At 41.1% G+C, this 22,504-nt stretch overlaps 1 protein-coding gene across 5 annotated transcripts in view; it reads left to right on the forward strand.

Moving 5' to 3' along the window:
- The first annotated feature begins 2,712 nt into the window (after nucleotides 1–2,712).
- Nucleotides 2,713–22,504, forward strand: part of LOC123512699 — a 31,868-nt gene continuing 12,076 nt past the window's right edge. For 2 of the 5 annotated variants that reach the window (XM_045269219.1, XM_045269230.1), the window contains exons 1-6: nucleotides 2,713–2,884; nucleotides 4,944–5,028; nucleotides 8,609–8,784; nucleotides 10,834–10,918; nucleotides 14,503–14,679; nucleotides 15,280–15,365. In XM_045269219.1, coding sequence (XP_045125154.1) covers nucleotides 4,954–5,028; nucleotides 8,609–8,784; nucleotides 10,834–10,918; nucleotides 14,503–14,562 — 396 coding nt within the window. In that variant the 5' untranslated portion in view covers nucleotides 2,713–2,884; nucleotides 4,944–4,953 and the 3' untranslated portion in view covers nucleotides 14,563–14,679; nucleotides 15,280–15,365. The remainder of the gene's footprint in view (nucleotides 2,885–4,943; nucleotides 5,029–8,608; nucleotides 8,785–10,833; nucleotides 10,919–14,502; nucleotides 14,680–15,279; nucleotides 15,366–22,504) is intronic. The other 3 variants (XM_045269239.1, XM_045269257.1, XM_045269247.1) reach the window with 3 other exon arrangements.

A 22,504-nucleotide genomic window follows, 5' to 3' on the forward strand; every position in this document is an offset into this window, starting at 1 on the left:
GTCCTAGCGGTGGTCCGGCAAATCACTCCGGCCAATTCAAAAATTCCGGCAAACAAACATTTTGCTGGATGAAAGAATACCAGATTAAGGAGGTTCAACCTGTACTATCACGCATGCATGTCCCTAAAATTTAACATGAAAGACAAAAAGATTCATCCACATCTCTAGTTTTACATTTTGTTCATCACTCACTACCCACATTTTAGGCACAGTGCACACTTCCTGTGTGTCACATTATCCTTGCTAATATAGCCAACTTTCCTGCTATTGTTGTAATTATCCCCTTCATTACTGCAGCCACTGATCATTGTAAACAAGGCACTCTCCTTCTCCCATACCATATCATCATCTTTACCCATGCATGTGTGCGCCTCACACCCAGACAGAATCGTCAAGTGCTGAGAGGTTTGCTACACTACTTTCAGTTTCACTGTCTCTTATCTCTTTTTTCAGGATCATTAATTAAATATTACTCATCTGGAGAGTGTTCCAGTAAGTGTGTCCTCACTTCACTATCTGTCTTATAATTATGGTAGTGGTCATTACTGCTATTATATCTAATATGAAGCAAACTTATGAGTTTTCCCAAGGCTGATTAAAGATATTCATGTGTGGACTATGGTAGTAGGGTAAGACTGGGTTAAATTGAACATGGTCGTGTAAGAAACAGCATGCATAGTGTCTGCCCTATCAAGAGTATGTTTTCCAATCATGTTAAAGGAAGAAAATGGGAGATTCCAAGATGGTGGTAGAACATTGATGATGTGAGGGATGATATCATTTTTGCACTAATAATATAGTGTTTTATGATTATCAAACATACTGATTCTCATTAGTGTCTAGTTATAGATCCCAAAGAGAGAGAGAGAGAGAGAGAGAGAGAGAGAGAGAGAGAGAGAGAGAAAGTTAATCCCTACTACCTGTGTTGCCTCCTTTTCTTTCCCCCACATCAGTCATCCTTTTGTGTCTTTGGAGGGAGAGAGCAGGTGAGGACAGGGTAGGAGATCACAGTCAATGACCAATTGGTTTAGTTTTACAGAAAAGGTCGACAGACACGTGTCCAAATGTGTAGTGGAAAATAAAGCAAAAATATCGTCAATTCAGTTTGGTTGATTCCCCTAAATTTTCATGATGAGTGTTTGGAAGAAGCCATCAGGATCGTTATGACTGAACCACTTTATGAAGGGAAGAGAACCAGCCAAGCCAGCCGAGGGGAAAAAAAGGCCCACTTTAGTGGTGGCTCTCTACAAAGAGAAAAATGGCAGCCAAAATTAGGGAGCAAATGCCTCAATACCTCCCGCTTAAAGGAAGAAAAGTCTTAGGAAGTTGGAAATACAGATGCAGGGAATTCCAGAGTTTACCAGTGGAAGGTATGAATGATTGAGAGTACTGGTTAACTCTTGCGTTAGAGAGTTGGTCAGAATAGGGATGAGAGGAAGAAGAAAGCCTTGTGCAGGAAGGCTGTAGGAGGAGGGGAGGCATGCAGAAGAGTTAGCATGAAAATGGCATTAAAAGATAGAAAGAGATGCAATATTTCGGTGGTGAGAAAGAGGCTGAAGACAGTTAGTCAGAGGAGGGGAGTTGATGAGACGAAAAGCTTATGATTCCTCCTATCTAGTAAAAGTGTGTGACTGGAATCCCCACAAACATGCAAAGAATACTCCATACAGGGACGGATAAGGCCCCTATATAGAGTAAGCAGTTGGAAGGGCGAGAGAAACTGGCAGAGACGCCTCAGAACGTTTAACTTCATAGAACCTGTTTTAGCAAGAGATGAGATGTGAAGTTTCCAGTTAAGAGTATGACTAAAGGACAGACCGAGGATATTCAGTATGGAAGAGGGAGACAGCTGTGTGTCATTGAAGAAGAGGGGATAGTTGTCTGGAAGGTTGTTTCAAGTTGATAGATGGAAGAATTGAGTTTTAGGGCACTGAACACTATTAAATTTTCTCTGCCCCAATCCCAGATCTTAGAAAGATGAAAAGTCAGGCATTCTGTGGCATCCCTGTGTGATCTATTGACTTCCTGAAGGAAAAATTAAACAAAATGATTGGCAATTCATTTTAGCCTATTTCCCTGAACTTTTTGATATGATGGTTTGGAAGAAGCCATCAGCAGCGCTATGGCAATCTGACATTTAACGATTGAACTGGACACTGAGTTGTTATTAATATGTTGAAGTGAAATAATAATACTGTGAAGTAATTATTGTTCATCTTGTCCAGTTTTATATCTTTGTAAACAAAATCTTTTGTAATAGTGTTAATGTAAGAGTTACGAGATGTATAGTTGTGAGGATGAAATTAGTGAGAAAAACAGTGTTTAAAAGATCATAGCAGTCTTATGATATAGACAAAGGGTGGAGAAGCATGGCAGTGAGGCATGGAGTTAGGCAAGAGTCTAGGAGGGAGAGATAACACACGTGATAAAGGGTACACGAGGGTTCAAGGTTAAGCTGTCAGCCTCAACTCTCTGCAATTAAACATTTGTTTCTTGTCTTTTTTTCTTGAATTGTCTAAATCTAATTCTTATCAAATTTATGCCCGCTAGGACATAAAAGCATTCATAACATTAAAGATAAATAAAGTGTGACAAATTGGGTAACTCTGAAAGACGGGAGATTGTGAGCATGATTCAATCCTTTAGAAATACAATTAGTAAGAAGAAACATTCACATACACCTCCATTGCTTGTTGTCCTTGGCAGGGGAGGTGAGAATAACCCACCTGGGTATGAGGCAGTGCTACTTATAGAGGCCTCTCAATGAGCCATGTGCATCACCCCAGCAACCCTCGACTCCCAACGGCCACAATCCGTCCAAGCAACTGCCCCAGAACACCACTGCCACCCCAGCTGAGGTCCTCTTATGCACTGAGGCCTCCAGGTACTTATTCCTCCTCAGACTCTCTCATTCAAGTGTTGTGACCATATTCCAATATACTTATTTAACACATCTTCACTATTTTGAAAGACTTGTTGAGGTTACACCAGTTTTTAAGGTATTTTTTTTCAGGACTAATGACAAATTTACATGATTATTAGGTTATTAACAGTAGGAATCCCTTAAGAACCTAAGTAATCATCTCTGCAGCTTTTGAAAATGGCTTTGATGAGAGCAGTGTATTTCTAAATATGAATCTTGATTTACTTAGTAATATCATTTTATGTGTTTGTTGAATGGAAGGAAATTTTAAATGAAAACTAATGGTGCTGGTGTCAGGCATACATTCTTTTCATTGATGCATTGCTGTGCTTTTAATCACCTTTCTAATACTTCTACTGTGTACTCGTCTTGTAATTCTAAGATTTTTGCCTGTTATATTCTGGCGACAAAAGTTGTATTTTTTTTTTTATTTATTTATTTTTTTATTTATTTTTTACGGTAAGGACTATAGTCCTGTAGGCACACTTGAAGAGTGTATGGGAAGCGCTGTTCAGGTTCCGCCCATTACTGGCGCAGGCAATTCTATTTATAGTGGTACCCATATTAGGGCCCATATCACCACCCAAGCTCATCTTGAGTGTAACCACCTAGAACCTGGGTATCATGGTGATATGTAGGTAACTTTGAACCACTCGAGAAATGGCAAAGAGTTTTAAGGCTGTACGTGGTGGGATTCGAACCTACGCGTGGACGTCTTCCCGATCCCACGCTCACCACCTTATCCACTATTGTATATTTTCTATTGCTTAAGGTTTTTTATGGATTTTAATTTCATATACAGTAAGGTCCCGGGTTACGTCGGTCTCGAGTTACGTCAAACTCGCACTTACGTCAGTCCACTATAAGACAATTTAAGATTTAAAAAATTGAAAATTTATAAATCGTAAAGCGCGGGGTTTATTGTTATTGTTGGCCGCCAGGCGTCACTAGTGGTTATCCACCACACCGCCCGCCTCATGCTTGAATACAATAACACTCTACGTACCTCAGTTCCACCACACCGTCGCCCCTGGCAAGAGTGTTCCTACATCTGCGTTTGCTGACTATCTTTGTATCTTGCTCAATGGCACCAAAAAAAAAACTCCTGAGTGATAGCAGTGATGCTAAGAAAAAGAAAACCATTACGCTACAAGAAAAAGTGGACATAATTAAAAGACATGAGAAGGAGGCAGCAGCTGTGTGTAAGGGAGTGAAGAAGAAAATGGGAAGCCCGTTACCATGACAACCTTGGGGGGCTCACACACCTATCACAACAATAACAACTCCGGAGCCTTCGCCTGGGCCACACGACACTCGCAGCTCACTTGCACCGTCTGCGCTTGTCTGCTGATCCCTATTGCCCTTTCCTATTGCATTTCCTGCTCCGCTGCCCACGTTTCAACTCCCACCGCACTGCACTACGCTCCCAGCTGTCCACCCTGGGCGTCACAACATTCGACCTGCCCACCCTCCTGGCGGCCTCAGGCGTCCACCCCTCTGGCAACATGCAGTCCTTCGCGTTCGCGGCCCTAATCAACAACAAAAACAAGCTTGTGTTTCATATTCCTACATACTTGTGAATAATATAACAATATAACCTTTACTTATATAACGCTTCTACTCCTACCGCACTCCACAAAGTTCCCAGCTGTCCGCCCTGGGCGTCACAACATTCGACCTGCCCACCCTCCTGGCGGCCTCAGACCGCCCCTCTCGGCAACCCGCAGTCCTTCGTGTTCGCGGCCCTAATCAATATATTCCTACATAGTTGTAAATAATATACCAATATAACAATATAACCTTTTACTTACCTGAATAACCATAAAAAAATATTGGTTGAAAACTCGATAATATGCTTTGAAAGTACAAAAACTCGAGTTACGTACAAAATTGACTTACGTCATGTTTCAGGAACGTAACTCTGACGTAACTCGGGACCTTACTGTAAATTTAAATATTCTTGTTTCCATCATAACACTTCTGGTTCGCAACTTTATCTTCACTCTTTTACTTTGATCAGCAGGTCCTTCATGGAGGGACTGGGGGTGATTGAACAGCCACCCATTGCCTGCAACAAAACTCTCCAAAGTGTTGGGATGCCAGAGGTGAGCTGGAGTGTTGACATTGCTCATACCTAGCTGCTGCTTCTGATCCATACTACTTCCTTCCATCCATCTTTCCCTTCTTTTTAATGCACTCTTCCACACTCACACACTGTGTGCAGTGATAATGATGTATTACATGGAGTCCTCAGTTTTAAATTTAAAGTTAAAAACACACTACAGGTTGAACCTACCAAATCTGGCAACCACCGGACCTTAGACTTGCCGGACCATGGAAAATTCCGAACTATAGGTGGTCCACAAAACACCCTCTGTATATTTACCCTGCATTATACAAGTGTAGCTGTAACATTGTTTTGATATATGATAGTTATACATGCAGAAGTATATAGAAAAACACGTAAAATTAAGTTCAGCATGGAAAATTTTGCCCTCGCCATTATCATCTCGCCGGACACAGGGACGTTACCAGCGCGAAGCTTAAATCACTGTATGAGAGCATTGTTTAAATCACTGCTTTTACCCTCCTTAAGTGTTCTATGAACCTCCATGTTCTTGCTCTCACACTCACAGTAAAACTTGAGAAGTTGATTCTTCTGTTTTTTAAAATTTTTTATATCATAGACTGTTGATGAGCCAATGTTGTACTGTTGGCATAGAAACCGCACTGAAACACCTTTATCTAGCTTCCTCAATAGGTCCACTTTCTGTTGCACTGATATTGTCATTTGTTCGCCCTTTTTGGGGCGTTCACACAACACTATCACTTCCTGGTCGCTTGGAAGCCATGTTTAGGGGCAAATATTACAGAAAAAAAATGTTAATGCACCTGGGTGGGTGGTGCTTGCAATGAGCGGCAGCGTGGTTTCTGATCCAAATTTGACCCAGAATGCCCGGGTTCCAAAACACAGTACAGCGCCACTGCGTCCTAGCGGTGGTCCGGCAAATCACTCCGGCCAATTCAAAAATTCCGGCAAACAAACATTTTGCTGGATGAAAGAATACCAGATTAAGGAGGTTCAACCTGTACTATCACGCATGCATGTCCCTAAAATTTAACATGAAAGACAAAAAAGATTCATCCACATCTCTAGTTTTACATTTTGTTCATCACTCACTACCCACATTTTAGGCACAGTGCACACTTCCTGTGTGTCACATTATCCTTGCTAATATAGCCAACTTTCCTGCTATTGTTGTAATTATCCCCTTCATTACTGCAGCCACTGATCATTGTAAACAAGGCACTCTCCTTCTCCCATACCATATCATCATCTTTACCCATGCATGTGTGCGCCTCACACCCAGACAGAATCGTCAAGTGCTGAGAGGTTTGCTACACTACTTTCAGTTTCACTGTCTCTTATCTCTTTTTTTCAGGATCATTAATTAAATATTACTCATCTGGAGAGTGTTCCAGTAAGTGTGTCCTCACTTCACTATCTGTCTTATAATTATGGTAGTGGTCATTACTGCTATTATATCTAATATGAAGCAAACTTATGAGTTTTCCCAAGGCTGATTAAAGATATTCATGTGTGGACTATGGTAGTAGGGTAAGACTGGGTTAAATTGAACATGGTCGTGTAAGAAACAGCATGCATAGTGTCTGCCCTATCAAGAGTATGTTTTCCAATCATGTTAAAGGAAGAAAATGGGAGATTCCAAGATGGTGGTAGAACATTGATGATGTGAGGATGATATCATTTTTGCACTAATAATATAGTGTTTTATGATTATCAAACATACTGATTCTCATTAGTGTCTAGTTATAGATCCCAAAGAGAGAGAGAGAGAGAGAGAGAGAGAGAGAGAGAGAGAGAGAAGTTAATCCCTACTACCTGTGTTGCCTCCTTTTCTTTCCCCACATCAGTCATCCTTTTGTGTCTTTGGAGGAGAGAGCAGGTGAGGACAGGGTAGGAGATCACAGTCAATGACCAATTGGTTTAGTTTTACAGAAAAGGTCGACAGACACGTGTCCAAATGTGTAGTGGAAAATAAAGCAAAAATATCGTCAATTCAGTTTGGTTGATTCCCTAAATTTTCATGATGAGTGTTTGGAAGAAGCCATCAGGATCGTTATGACTGAACCACTTTATGAAGGGAAGAGAACCAGCCAAGCCAGCCGAGGGAAAAAAGGCCCACTTTAGTGGTGGCTCTCTACAAAGAGAAAATGGCAGCCAAAATTAGGGAGCAAATGCCTCAATACCTCCCGCTTAAAGGAAGAAAAGTCTTAGGAAGTTGGAAATACAGATGCAGGGAATTCCAGAGTTTACCAGTGGAAGGTATGAATGATTGAGAGTACTGGTTAACTCTTGCGTTAGAGAGTTGGTCAGAATAGGGATGAGAGGAAGAAGAAAGCCTTGTGCAGGAAGGCTGTAGGAGGAGGGGAGGCATGCAGAAGAGTTAGCATGAAAATGGCATTAAAAGATAGAAAGAGATGCAATATTTCGGTGGTGAGAAAGAGGCTGAAGACAGTTAGTCAGAGGAGGGGAGTTGATGAGACGAAAAGCTTATGATTCCTCCCTATCTAGTAAAAGTGTGTGACTGGAATCCCCACAAACATGCAAAGAATACTCCATACAGGGACGGATAAGGCCCCTATATAGAGTAAGCAGTTGGAAGGGCGAGAGAAACTGGCAGAGACGCCTCAGAACGTTTAACTTCATAGAACCTGTTTTAGCAAGAGATGAGATGTGAAGTTTCCAGTTAAGAGTATGACTAAAGGACAGACCGAGGATATTCAGTATGGAAGAGGGAGACAGCTGTGTGTCATTGAAGAAGAGGGGATAGTTGTCTGGAAGGTTGTTTCAAGTTGATAGATGGAAGAATTGAGTTTTAGGGCACTGAACACTATTAAATTTTCTCTGCCCCAATCCCAGATCTTAGAAAGATGAAAAGTCAGGCATTCTGTGGCATCCCTGCGTGATCTATTGACTTCCTGAAGGAAAAATTAAACAAAATGATTGGCAATTCATTTTAGCCTATTTCCCTGAACTTTTTGATATGATGGTTTGGAAGAAGCCATCAGCAGCGTTATGGCAATCTGACATTTAACGATTGAACTGGACACTGAGTTGTTATTAATATGTTGAAGTGAAATAATAATACTGTGAAGTAATTATTGTTCATCTTGTCCAGTTTTATATCTTTGTAAACAAAATCTTTTGTAATAGTGTTAATGTAAGAGTTACGAGATGTATAGTTGTGAGGATGAAATTAGTGAGAAAAACAGTGTTTAAAAGATCATAGCAGTCTTATGATATAGACAAAGGGTGGAGAAGCATGGCAGTGAGGCATGGAGTTAGGCAAGAGTCTAGGAGGGAGAGATAACACACGTGATAAAGGGTACACGAGGGTTCAAGGTTAAGCTGTCAGCCTCAACTCTCTGCAATTAAACATTTGTTTCTTGTCTTTTTTTCTTGAATTGTCTAAATCTAATTCTTATCAAATTTATGCCCGCTAGGACATAAAAGCATTCATAACATTAAAGATAAATAAAGTGTGACAAATTGGGTAACTCTGAAAGACGGGAGATTGTGAGCATGATTCAATCCTTTAGAAATACAATTAGTAAGAAGAAACATTCACCAATACCTCCAATGCTTGTTGTCCTTGGCAGGGAGGTGAGAATAACCCACCTGGGTATGAGGCAGTGCTACTTATAGAGGCCCTCAATGAGCCATGTGCATCACCCCAGCAACCCTCGACTCCCAACGGCCACAATCCATCCAAGCAACTGCCCCAGAACACCACTGCCACCCCAGCTGAGGTCCTCCCACGCACTGAGGCCTCCAGGTACTTATTCCTTTTCAGACTCTCTCATTCAAGTGTTGTGACCATATTCCAATATACTTAGGTAACACATCTTCACTACTTTGAAAGACTTGTTGAGGTTACACCAGTTTTAAGGTATTTTTTTCAGGACTAATGACAAATTTACATGATTTTTAGGTTATTAACAGTAGGAATCCCTTAAGAATCTAACTAATCATCTCTGTGGCCTTTGAAAATGGCTTTGATGAGAGCAGTGCATTTCTAAATATGAATCTTGATTTACCTAGTCATATCATTTTATCTGTTTGTTGAATGGAAGGAAATTCTAAATGAAAACTAATGGTGCTGGTGTCTGGCATACATTCTTTTCATTGATGCAATGCTGTGCTTTTAATCACCTTTCTGATACTTCTGCTGTGTACTCGTCTTGTAATTTTAAGATTTTTGCCTGTTATATTCTGGCGACAAAAGTTGTATTTTTTTATTTATTTATTTATTTTTTATTTTTTTTTACGGTAAGGACTATAGTCCTGTAGGCACACCTGAAGAGTGTATGGGAAGCGCTGTTCAGGTTCCGCCCATTACTGGCGCAGGCAATTCTATTTATAGTGGTACCCATATTAGGGCCCATATCACCACCCAAGCTCATCTTGAGTGTAACCACCTAGAACCTGGGTATCATGGTGATATGTAGGTAACTTTGAACCACTCGAGAAATGGCAAAGAGTTTTAAGGCTGTGCGTGGTGGGATTCGAACCTCGCGTGGGCGTCTTCGATCCCACGCTCACCACCTTATCCACTATTGTATATTTTCTATTGCTTAAGGTTTTTTTTTATGGATTTTAATTTCATATACAGTAAGGTCCCGGGTTACGTCGGTCTCGAGTTACGTCAAACTCGCACTTACGTCAGTCCACTATAAGACAATTTAAGATTTAAAAAATTGAAAATTTATAAATCGTAAGCGCGGGTTTATTGTTATTGTTGGCCGCCAGGCGTCACTAGTGGTTATCCACCACACCGCCCGCCTCATGCTTGAATACAATAACACTCTACGTACCTCAGTTCCACCACACCGTCGCCCCTGGCAAGAGTGTTCCTACATCTGCGTTTGCTGACTATCTTTGTATCTTGCTCAATGGCACCAAAAAAAACTCCTGAGTGATAGCAGTGATGCTAAGAAAAGAAAACCATTACGCTACAAGAAAAAGTGGACATAATTAAAAGACATGAGAAGGAGGCAGCAGCTGTGTGTAAGGGAGTGAAGAAGAAAATGGGAAGCCCGTTACCATGACAACCTTGGGGGGCTCACACACCTATCACAACAATAACAACTCCGGAGCCTTCGCCTGGGCCACACGACACTCGCAGCTCACTTGCACCGTCTGCGCTTGTCTGCTGATCCCTATTGCCCTTTCCTATTGCATTTCCTGCTCCGCTGCCCACGTTTCAACTCCCACCGCACTGCACTACGCTCCCAGCTGTCCACCCTGGGCGTCACAACATTCGACCTGCCCACCCTCCTGGCGGCCTCAGGCGTCCACCCTCTGGCAACATGCAGTCCTTCGCGTTCGCGGCCCTAATCAACAACAAAAACAAGCTTGTGTTTCATATTCCTACATACTTGTGAATAATATAACAATATAACCTTTTACTTATATAACGCTTCTACTCCTACCGCACTCCACAAAGTTCCCAGCTGTCCGCCCTGGGCGTCACAACATTCGACCTGCCCACCCTCCTGGCGGCCTCAGACCGCCCCTCTCGGCAACCCGCAGTCCTTCGTGTTCGCGGCCCTAATCAATATATTCCTACATAGTTGTAAATAATATACCAATATAACAATATAACCTTTTACTTACCTGAATAACCATAAAAAAATATTGGTTGAAAACTCGATAATATGCTTTGAAAGTACAAAACTCGAGTTACGTACAAAATTGACTTACGTCATGTTTCAGGAACGTAACTCTGACGTAACTCGGGACCTTACTGTAAATTTAAATATTCTTGTTTCCATCATAACACTTCTGGTTCGCAACTTTATCTTCACTCTTTTACTTTGATCAGCAGGTCCTTCATGGAGGGACTGGGGGTGATTGAACAGCCACCCATTGCCTGCAACAAAACTCTCCAAAGTGTTGGGATGCCAGAGGTGAGCTGGAGTGTTGACATTGCTCATACCTAGCTGCTGCTTCTGATCCATACTACTTCCTTCCATCCATCTTTCCCTTCTTTTTAATGCACTCTTCCACACTCACACACTGTGTGCAGTGATAATGATGTATTACATGGAGTCCTCAGTTTTAAATTTAAAGTTAAAAACACACTACAGGTTGAACCTACCAAATCTGGCAACCACCGGACCTTAGACTTGCCGGACCATGGAAAATTCCGAACTATAGGTGGTCCACAAAACACCCTCTGTATATTTACCCTGCATTATACAAGTGTAGCTGTAACATTGTTTTGATATATGATAGTTATACATGCAGAAGTATATAGAAAAACACGTAAAATTAAGTTCAGCATGGAAAATTTTGCCCTCGCCATTATCATCTCGCCGGACACAGGGACGTTACCAGCGCGAAGCTTAAATCACTGTATGAGAGCATTGTTTAAATCACTGCTTTTACCCTCCTTAAGTGTTCTATGAACCTCCATGTTCTTGCTCTCACACTCACAGTAAAACTTGAGAAGTTGATTCTTCTGTTTTTTTAAAAATTTTTTTATATCATAGACTGTTGATGAGCCAATGTTGTACTGTTGGCATAGAAACCGCACTGAAACACCTTTATCTAGCTTCCTCAATAGGTCCACTTTCTGTTGCACTGATATTGTCATTTGTTCGCCCTTTTTGGGGCGTTCACACTAACACTATCACTTCCTGGTCGCTTGGAAGCCATGTTTAGGGGCAAATATTACAGAAAAAAAATGTTAATGCACCTGGGTGGGTGGTGCTTGCAATGAGCGGCAGCGTGGTTTCTGATCCAAATTTGACCCAGAATGCCCGGGTTCCAAAACACAGTACAGCGCCACTGCGTCCTAGCGGTGGTCCGGCAAATCACTCCGGCCAATTCAAAAATTCCGGCAAACAAACATTTTGCTGGATGAAAGAATACCAGATTAAGGAGGTTCAACCTGTACTATCACGCATGCATGTCCCTAAAATTTAACATGAAAGACAAAAAAGATTCATCCACATCTCTAGTTTTACATTTTGTTCATCACTCACTACCCACATTTTAGGCACAGTGCACACTTCCTGTGTGTCACATTATCCTTGCTAATATAGCCAACTTTCCTGCTATTGTTGTAATTATCCCCTTCATTACTGCAGCCACTGATCATTGTAAACAAGGCACTCTCCTTCTCCCATACCATATCATCATCTTTACCCATGCATGTGTGCGCCTCACACCCAGACAGAATCGTCAAGTGCTGAGAGGTTTGCTACACTACTTTCAGTTTCACTGTCTCTTATCTCTTTTTTTCAGGATCATTAATTAAATATTACTCATCTGGAGAGTGTTCCAGTAAGTGTGTCCTCACTTCACTATCTGTCTTATAATTATGGTAGTGGTCATTACTGCTATTATATCTAATATGAAGCAAACTTATGAGTTTTCCCAAGGCTGATTAAAGATATTCATGTGTGGACTATGGTAGTAGGGTAAGACTGGGTTAAATTGAACATGGTCGTGTAAGAAACAGCATGCATAGTGTCTGCCCTATCAAGAGTATGTTTTCCAATCATGTTAAAGGAAGAAAATGGGAGATTCCAAGATGGTGGTAGAACATTGATGATGTGAGGATGATATCATTTTTGCACTAATAATATAGTGTTTTATGATTATCAAACATACTGATTCTCATTAGTGTCTAGTTATAGATCCCAAAGAGAGAGAGAGAGAGAGAGAGAGAGAGAGAGAGAGAGAGAGAGAGTTAATCCCTACTACCTGTGTTGCCTCCTTTTCTTTCCCCACATCAGTCATCCTTTTGTGTCTTTGGAGGAGAGAGCAGGTGAGGACAGGGTAGGAGATCACAGTCAATGACCAATTGGTTTAGTTTTACAGAAAAGGTCGACAGACACGTGTCCAAATGTGTAGTGGAAAATAAAGCAAAAATATCGTCAATTCAGTTTGGTTGATTCCCTAAATTTTCATGATGAGTGTTTGGAAGAAGCCATCAGGATCGTTATGACTGAACCACTTTATGAAGGGAAGAGAACCAGCCAAGCCAGCCGAGGGAAAAAAGGCCCACTTTAGTGGTGGCTCTCTACAAAGAGAAAATGGCAGCCAAAATTAGGGAGCAAATGCCTCAATACCTCCCGCTTAAAGGAAGAAAAGTCTTAGGAAGTTGGAAATACAGATGCAGGGAATTCCAGAGTTTACCAGTGGAAGGTATGAATGATTGAGAGTACTGGTTAACTCTTGCGTTAGAGAGTTGGTCAGAATAGGGATGAGAGGAAGAAGAAAGCCTTGTGCAGGAAGGCTGTAGGAGGAGGGGAGGCATGCAGAAGAGTTAGCATGAAAATGGCATTAAAAGATAGAAAGAGATGCAATATTTCGGTGGTGAGAAAGAGGCTGAAGACAGTTAGTCAGAGGAGGGGAGTTGATGAGACGAAAAGCTTATGATTCCTCCCTATCTAGTAAAAGTGTGTGACTGGAATCCCCACAAACATGCAAAGAATACTCCATACAGGGACGGATAAGGCCCCTATATAGAGTAAGCAGTTGGAAGGGCGAGAGAAACTGGCAGAGACGCCTCAGAACGTTTAACTTCATAGAACCTGTTTTAGCAAGAGATGAGATGTGAAGTTTCCAGTTAAGAGTATGACTAAAGGACAGACCGAGGATATTCAGTATGGAAGAGGGAGACAGCTGTGTGTCATTGAAGAAGAGGGGATAGTTGTCTGGAAGGTTGTTTCAAGTTGATAGATGGAAGAATTGAGTTTTTAGGGCACTGAACACTATTAAATTTTCTCTGCCCCAATCCCAGATCTTAGAAAGATGAAAAGTCAGGCATTCTGTGGCATCCCTGCGTGATCTATTGACTTCCTGAAGGAAAAATTAAACAAAATGATTGCCAATTCATTTTAGCCTATTTCCCTGAACTTTTTGATATGATGGTTTGGAAGAAGCAATCAGCAGCGTTATGGCAATCTGACATTTAACGATTGAACTGGACACTGAGTTGTTATTAATATGTTGAAGTGAAATAATAATACTGTGAAGTAATTATTGTTCATCTTGTCCAGTTTTATATCTTTGTAAACAAAATCTTTTGTAATAGTGTTAATGTAAGAGTTACGAGATGTATAGTTGTGAGGATGAAATTAGTGAGAAAAACAGTGTTTAAAAGATCATAGCAGTCTTATGATATAGACAAAGGGTGGAGAAGCATGGCAGTGAGGCATGGAGTTAGGCAAGAGTCTAGGAGGGAGAGATAACACACGTGATAAAGGGTACACGAGGGTTCAAGGTTAAGCTGTCAGCCTCAACTCTCTGCAATTAAACATTTGTTTCTTGTCTTTTTCTTGAATTGTCTAAATCTAATTCTTATCAAATTTATGCCCGCTAGGACATAAAAGCATTCATAACATTAAAGATAAATAAAGTGTGACAAATTGGGTAACTCTGAAAGACGGGAGATTGTGAGCATGATTCAATCCTTTAGAAATACAATTAGTAAGAAGAAACATTCACATACACCTCCATTGCTTGTTGTCCTTGGCAGGGAGGTGAGAATAACCCACCTGGGTATGAGGCAGTGCTACTTATAGAGGCCTCTCAATGAGCCATGTGCATCACCCCTGCAACCCTCGACTCCCAACGGCCACAATCCGTCCAAGCAACTGCCCCAGAACACCACTGCCACCCCAGCTGAGGTCCTCTTATGCACTGAGGCCTCCAGGTACTTATTCCTTTTCAGACTCTCTCATTCAAGTGTTGTGACCATATTCCAATATACTTATTTAACACATCTTCACTATTTTGAAAGACTTGTTGAGGTTACACCAGTTTTTAAGGTATTTTTTTCAGGACTAATGACAAATTTACATGATTTTTAGGTTATTAACAGTAGGAATCCCTTAAGAACCTAAGTAATCATCTCTGCAGCTTTTAAAAATGGCTTTGATTAGAGCAGTGCATTTCTAAATATGAATCTTGATTTACTTAGTAATATCATTTTATGTGTTTGTTGAATGGAAGGAAATTTTAAATGAAAACTAATGGTGCTGGTGTCAGGCATACATTCTTTTCATTGATGCATTGCTGTGCTTTTAATCACCTTTCTAATACTTCTACTGTGTACTCGTCTTGTAATTCTAAGATTTTTGCCTGTTATATTCTGGCGACAAAAGTTGTATAGTAAGTATGAAAAGTTTTTGTATATTTTCTATTGCTTAAGGTTTTTTTTATGGATTTTAATTTCATATATATTTAATTATTCTTGTTTCCATCATAACACTTCTGGTTCACAACTTTATCTTCACTCTTTTACTTTGATCAGCAGGTGCTTCATGGAGGGACTGGGGGGTGATTGAACAGCCACCCATTGCCTGCAACAAAACTCTCCAAAGTGTTGGGATGCCAGAGGTGAGCTGGAGTGTTGACATTGCTCATACCTAGCTGCTGCTTCTGATCCATACTACTTCCTTCCATCCATCTTTCCCTTCTTTTTTAATGCACTCTTCCACACTCACACACTGTGTGCAGTGATAATGATGTATTACATGGAGTCCTCAGTTTTAAATTTAAAGTTAAAACACACTACAGGTTGAACCTACCAAATCTGGCAACCACCTGACCTTAGACTTGCCGGACCGTGGAAAATTCCGAACTATATGTGGTCCACAAAACACCTTCTGTATACTTACCCTGCATTATACAAGTGTAACTGTAACATTATTTTGATATATGATAGTTGTACATGCAGAAGTATATAGAAAAACACGTAAAATTAAGTTCAGCATGGAAAATTTTTGCCCTCGCCATTATCATCTCGCTGGACACAGGGACGTTACCAGCGCCGAAGCTTAAACCACTGTATGAGAGCATTGTCTAAATCACTGCTTTTACCCTCCTTAAGTTTTCTATGAGCTTCCATGTTGTTCTTGCTCTCACACTCACTGTAAAACTTGAGAAGTTGATTCTTCATTTTTTTTTTTTTTATATATCATAGACGGTTGATGTGCCAATGTTGTACTGTTGGCATAGAATCCGCACTGAAACACTTTTATCTAGCTTCCTCAATAGGTCCACTTTCTGTTGCACTGATATTGTTATATGTTCGCCCTTTTTTTTGGGGGGGTTCACACACAACACAATCACTTCCTGGTCGCTTGGAAGCCATGTTTAGGGGCAAATGTTACAGAAAAAAAATGTTTATGCACCTGGGTGGGTGGTGCTTGCAATGAGCGGCAGCATGGTCTCTGATCCAAATTTGACCCAGAATGCCCGGGTTCCAAAACACAGTACAGCTCCACTGCGTCCTAGTGGTGGTCCGGCAAATTACTCCGGTCAATTCTAAATTTCCGGCACACAAAAATTTTGTCTGATGAAAGAATTCCAGATTAAGGAGGTTAAACCTGTAGTATCAAGCATGCATGTCCCTAAAATTTAACATGAAAGACAAAAAGATTCATCCACATCTCTAGTTTTACATTTTGTTCATCACTCATTACCCACATTTTAGGCATAGTGCACACTTCCTGTGTGTCACATTATCCTTGCTAATAGAGCCAACTTTCCTGCTATTGTTGTAATTATCCCCTTCATTACTGCAGCCACTCATCATTGTAAACAAGGCATTCTCCTTCTTCCATACCATATCATCATCTTTACCCATGCATGTGTGCGCCTCACACCTAGACAGAATCGTCAAGTGCTGAGAGGTTTGCTACACTACTTTCAGTTTCACTGTCTCTTATCTTTTTTTTTCATGATCATTAATTAAATATTACTCATCTGGAGAGTGTTCCAGTAACTGTGTCCTCACTTCACTATCTGTCTTATAATTATGGTAGTGGTCATTACTGCTATTATATCTAATAAGAAGCAAACTTATGAGTTTTCTCAAGGCTGATTAAAGATATTCATGTGTGGACTATGGTAGTAGGGTAAGACTGGGTTAAATTGAACACGGTCGTGTAAGAAACAGCATGCATAGTGTCTGCCCTATCAAGAGTTATGTTTTCCAATCAAGTTAAAGGAAGAAAATGGGAGATTCCAAGATGGTGGTAGAACATTGATGATGTGAGGGATGATATCATTTTTTGCACTAATAATATAGTGTTTTATGATTATCAAACATACTGATTCTCATTAGTGCCTAGTCATAAATCCCAAAGAGAGAGAGAGAGAGAGAGAGAGAGAGAGAGAGAGAGAGAGAGAGAGTTAATCCCTACTACCTGTGTTGCCTCCTTTTCTTTCCCCCACATCAGTCATCCTTTTGTGTCTTTGGAGGGAGAGAGCAGGTGAGGACAGGGTAGGAGATCACAGTCAATGACCAATTGGATTAGTTTTACAGAAAAGATCGGCAGACACGTGTCCAAATGTGTAGAGGAAAATAAAGCGAAAATATCCTCAATTCAGTTTGGTTGATTCCCCTAAACTTTTCATAATGAGTGTTTGGAAGAAGCCATCAGGATCGTTATGACTGAACCTCTTTATGAAGGGAAGAGAACTAGCCAAGCCAGCCAAGGGGAAAAAAAAGGCCCACTTTAGTGCTGGCTCTCTACAAAGAGAAAAATGGCAGCCAAAATTAGGGAGCAAATGCCTCAATACCTCCGTCTTAAAGGAAGAAAAGTCTTAGGAAGTTGGAAATACAGATGCAGGGAGTTCCAGAGTTTACCAGTGGAAGGTATGAATGATTGAAAGTACTGGTTAACTCTTGCGTTAGAGAGTTGGACAGAATAGGGACTAAAGGACAGACCGAGGATATTTACTTCAGCAACCCAACACGCCATTGCTGGAGAGGCTACACATGAGATACGCAATGATCAAGGCACCGGCAGTGACGCTTTGTTCTCGGTACAGGCAAGACGTGTTTGTCTCGCTGCTGCAGTTTGCCATTATGGGATTGGTTATCCGTTATCTGTTTTTCAGAGCGGGTTGGCACTTATTTAATACCTTACTTTATTACTCCGTGATCCCGTTGGAGCGGGAAGAGTGCCTGGTGTTCCTTTCCTGTTATCCATTTGGAGCGGGAGGACCAAGGTGAGGTTATACACCCTTGTTACCTGTTATCCAAGTTTTGAGCAGGTTGTCATTTATTCATTGACTATTGTTATTTACTTGTGGTCTTGTGGGTGTTGTATTGTGCCTGTGTTTTTTCCTGTTATCTCTCAGGAGCGAGACATGTGACAGAAGTGTGCTGTTGTGAAGGAGTTTGGTACATCAGTATGTCTTCCTCGGGTGGTTCTACACCTCCAAGAAGCGGTTCCTCACATTCTCGTGGAAGCCGACTCTATTCGTCCACTAGGCATAAGACGAGGAAGAATATTCAACGGTCTGGGGCCTCTGCTGGTGAGGATGCCGTTGCAAGTGATCGTGTGTCTAAAATGGACGCCCGACCACCAGTTGCCAGTCTGGAGAAGTTAGCAATACTTCTTTATCCATGATTTTGGAGGCTTTGGCTGTACTTCAAGAGGATGTGAATAAACTTAAGAGTGACAGATGTGACAGTGCAAGTGTTGGTAATGGGCCAGCACAGGACTTTGGTGGTTCTCATGAATTTTCTGCCTCCCATCCCCCTTCTACCTCTGGTGAATTTTCTGGGTTTAGGTCAAAAGAAGTGAGTGCTGAAGAAGGTGAGATTGAAGATGAGGTTCCTTCTGGCAGTATTCTGTTACAAGCAGCTAAGGCCTATGTGGCCGTGGATGACTGTTCTGAAGCTATTGAAGAACCGATTGCTGCAATGGTGAATCACTGGTTTTCTCATGGTTTGAAAGATGAAGACCATAAGGAGATTTTGGCAGATGAGGTTTCTAAACGTCCTAGAAACTGTAAGGCACTTATTCCAGTCGAGTGCAACACACAAGTGCTGGATGCCCTACCCACTGAGGCAAAGAAAGCTGATTTCAGATTAAAGGAAGTCGGCAAGGATATAACTAAGGCTGCCACTATCATTGTTAAATCACTTACTGTTCTGGACAAGTTTACTAATGAGGAGCACAATCAGGTTATTGGTCATGAGGTGGCTATGCTTAATGGGGCCTTGGGGTTGTTAGGGCATGCTAACTTTAAACTGAATATGAATAGACGGTATTTCCTCAAACGTGAGATAAACCAAAAGTATGCCCACTTATGCACTGATAAGACTCCTGTGACTGGCTTACTGTTTGGGGATGATCTTACTCAAGCTACCAAACAGATTGAGGAGGCTGAGAGGCTGAAAACAAGTTTACCAACAAGAAGACTTCCCATTTTGGAGCTCCAGGTCTTGGGAAGATTAGTGGTGGCAAGCAACGTGGTTTCTTTGGGAAGCCAGCTTTCCGGGGTATGTTAACCCAGTTTAAACCGTACGGTTTACACAAACCTGCCACCAGAGGGGACAGCCGCCCTTCTTATCTCAGAGGGAACTCCTCTTCAAAAAACTCAAGGGGCCGGGGACACTACAATCCCCGGCAGTAATTCAGGTAAGGCATGAATTTGAAGCGGGTCAGCTTCACAAGTTTATTGATGAGTGGTGCAAACTTACTAGTGATCCTTTCATTTTGGACATTGTTAAACATTGCCATCTTGAGATCGATGAACAGAACATTACTCATTTATTTTCTGAGGAAGTGGAATACAGATTTAGTGATGAGGAGAAAGTTATTATGACTAATGAAATAAATAAATTGTTGAGCTTGAAGGTTATCAAGGAGACTCACAGACAGGTGTGCCAGATTATTTCGCCAGTTTTCTTGAGAGAGAAAAAAGAGGGTGGCTATAGGATGGTGCTTAATTTGAAGAAACTCAACAAATTCATGAATTACAACCATTTCAAAATGGAAAATTTTGAGCAGGCAATTAGGCTAATCAGTTCAGGTGCTTTCATGGCTTCTGTTGATCTGAAGCATGCTTATTATTCAGTCAAAATTGCAGAAGAGCAGCAAAAATATCTTTGTTTTAAATGGGCAGGGAAGATATACCAATTCACTTGCCTTCCTAATGGTGTTTCTGCAGGCCCTCGTCTTTTCACTAAACTTTTGAAGCCAGTTTTTCTTTTTGAGATTAAAAGGCTACACCATTACTTCCTTTATAGATGATACTCTTATGTGTAGCAACTCAGTTGAGGATTGTGTTGCTTGTTTGAAGGATACTGTGGAGATTTTGCAAAATGTTGGGTTTTGTATTAATGTGGAAAAATCAGTTTTGGTGCCTACGAAACGCATAGAATATCTTGGTAACATCATCGATTCTGATGCCATGACTGTCACACTCCCTGCTCGTAGAGTGGAGAAGATTGTGGAAAGTTGTTCATCCTTGGCCAGTAGAAATAAGGCAAAGATCAGAGAAGTAGCTCGGGTAGTTGGCATGTTGGTGGCTGCCATTCCGGCCGTTGAATTAGGTAAGCTTCATTACAGAATTTTAGAAAGGGCCAAAATTGTTGCATTAAAGGTGGAAAAGGGTAACTTTGACAAAGTTATGACTATCTCAAAGGAAATGAAAATGGAGCTGAGTTGGTGGATCTCTGAAGTAGGGACACAAGTTAGGAAAATTATTCGGCCTGCTCCTTCTGTTGAAGTTTTTACTGATGCCTCAGACTTAGGTTGGGGTGGTTGTGTATTAAAGCATTCCACCAATGGTAAATGGACATCAGAAGAAAGCTGCCTACACATTAATGCAAGGGAACTCAAGGCCATCTTGTTTACCCTTCAATCTTTTGCTTACTTGCTTAAAGGCTGCCATGTTAAAGTTATGTGTGATAATACCACAGCCATTGCTTATGTTAATGAGATGGGTGGAACTAAATCACTAGTGTGTAACTCTATCTGCATTGATATCTGGAATTGGTGTATTTCCAATGACATCTGGATTACTTGTGCACACATACCAGGAAAGAAGAATGTGTTGGCGGATACAGCCTCTCGTAATTTTAATGACAGACATGAATGGAAACTTAATCCAAAGATTTTTAAGGAGTTGTGTGTAGTTTTGGAACTCCTCCATTGACTTATTTGCTTCTCGCTTAAACAAGCAAATAGATTGTTTTTGCTCGTGGACACCTGATCCAGAAGCAGAGCATGTGGATGCGTTCACATTAAATTGGGCCAGTTTCGATCTGATTTACCTTTTCCCACCATTTTCTCTTATTACTAGGTGTCTACAGAAAATGAGGGAGGAGAGAGCAAAGGGGTGGATTGTTGTTCCAATGTGGACTTCCCAACCTTGGATGGGCCCTCTTCTGCAAATGTTGGTCAAGGCCCCCAGGCTCATCACTCAGAAAACGAATGTACTACGACATCCCTCATCAGCGGAAGAACATCCGATTATGACCCACACCCAATTGATGGCATGTCTTTTGTCAGGCAACAACTTAGAGGAGAGGTGTATCGTCAGAAGGTACAGAGATTATCATGGCATCGTGGAGACCAGGTACGATGCGACAATATAGACCACACATTAACAGATGGTCATCATTTTGTGATAGATGGAATATCAATCCTCTACTCCCTCTGTAACTAATGTTTTGAATTTTCTTTCGGAGACATTTCATAGAGGGGTGGGGTATGAGTCCGTTAACACGGCAAGAGGTGCTCTCTCTGCTTTAGGAATTATGTTGGAAGGATGTAGAGCTGGGAATCATCCACTTATCAATAGGTTTATGCGTGGTGTGTTTAACTTGAGACCCTCTTGCCCTAGGTATGCTGAAACTTGGGATGTGCAGCCAGTATTGCAGAAGCTGAGGTCCATGGGCCCATTACCAGACCTGTCCTTGAAGTCTTTAACTTTGAAATTGGTGATGCTTATGGCATTGACTCAGGCTGCGAGAGTACAGACCTTACATTTATTATTGTATTCCAATGCTATTGTTGACAACAATTCTGTATCTCTTTTGTTAGGGGGCAACATTAAGCAGTGCCGTCCTAAGTTTAATGTTAGAATGCTTAAGTTTCATGCTTATTTACCTGATTCTAGAATTTGTGTTGTGAATACCTTGAAGGAATATCTTAACAGAACGGAGAATCTGAGAAAGAAATTTGGGAAGGATAATGGAAACTCCTCATCAGTTTGGTGAAGCCACATAAAAGTGTTTCCAAAGATACAGTGTCAAGGTGGATTAAGACTGTCCTTGCCGACTGTGGTATCAATACTAAGAAATTCACGGCTGGAAGTGTTCGACCAGCCTCTGCTTCCAAGGCCAAAGCCATGGACGTCCCAGTTCCCATTATCTTATCTAAGGCGGGTTGGACTCAGGAGACAACCTTTGCTAAACACTATAATAAGGAGATCACTCAGGTTTCAGATTCTTTTCAAGAGGCCATACTGGATTCTGTATTGTAATGTTAACAGGTTTCTCTATTCATTTGCGTTGGAACTCAATTGACTTATTTTGATTTTTATACATATACTGTATGTTTTTTGTAAGGGCCATATCTGTGGAAGGAGGAGGATTTTTTCATACAATGAAGTTTGGATTCATATTTAGTTTGTTTGATTATCAATCACTCACTTGGAGAATGTTAAGTATTGTGTAGTTCTGAGAGTACACCCACATGGCTTCAAAATCTCATGTGTAGCCTCTC

The sequence above is a fragment of the Portunus trituberculatus genome, chromosome 4, assembly GCF_017591435.1.
Source record: "Portunus trituberculatus isolate SZX2019 chromosome 4, ASM1759143v1, whole genome shotgun sequence".
NCBI lineage: Eukaryota > Metazoa > Arthropoda > Malacostraca > Decapoda > Portunidae > Portunus > Portunus trituberculatus.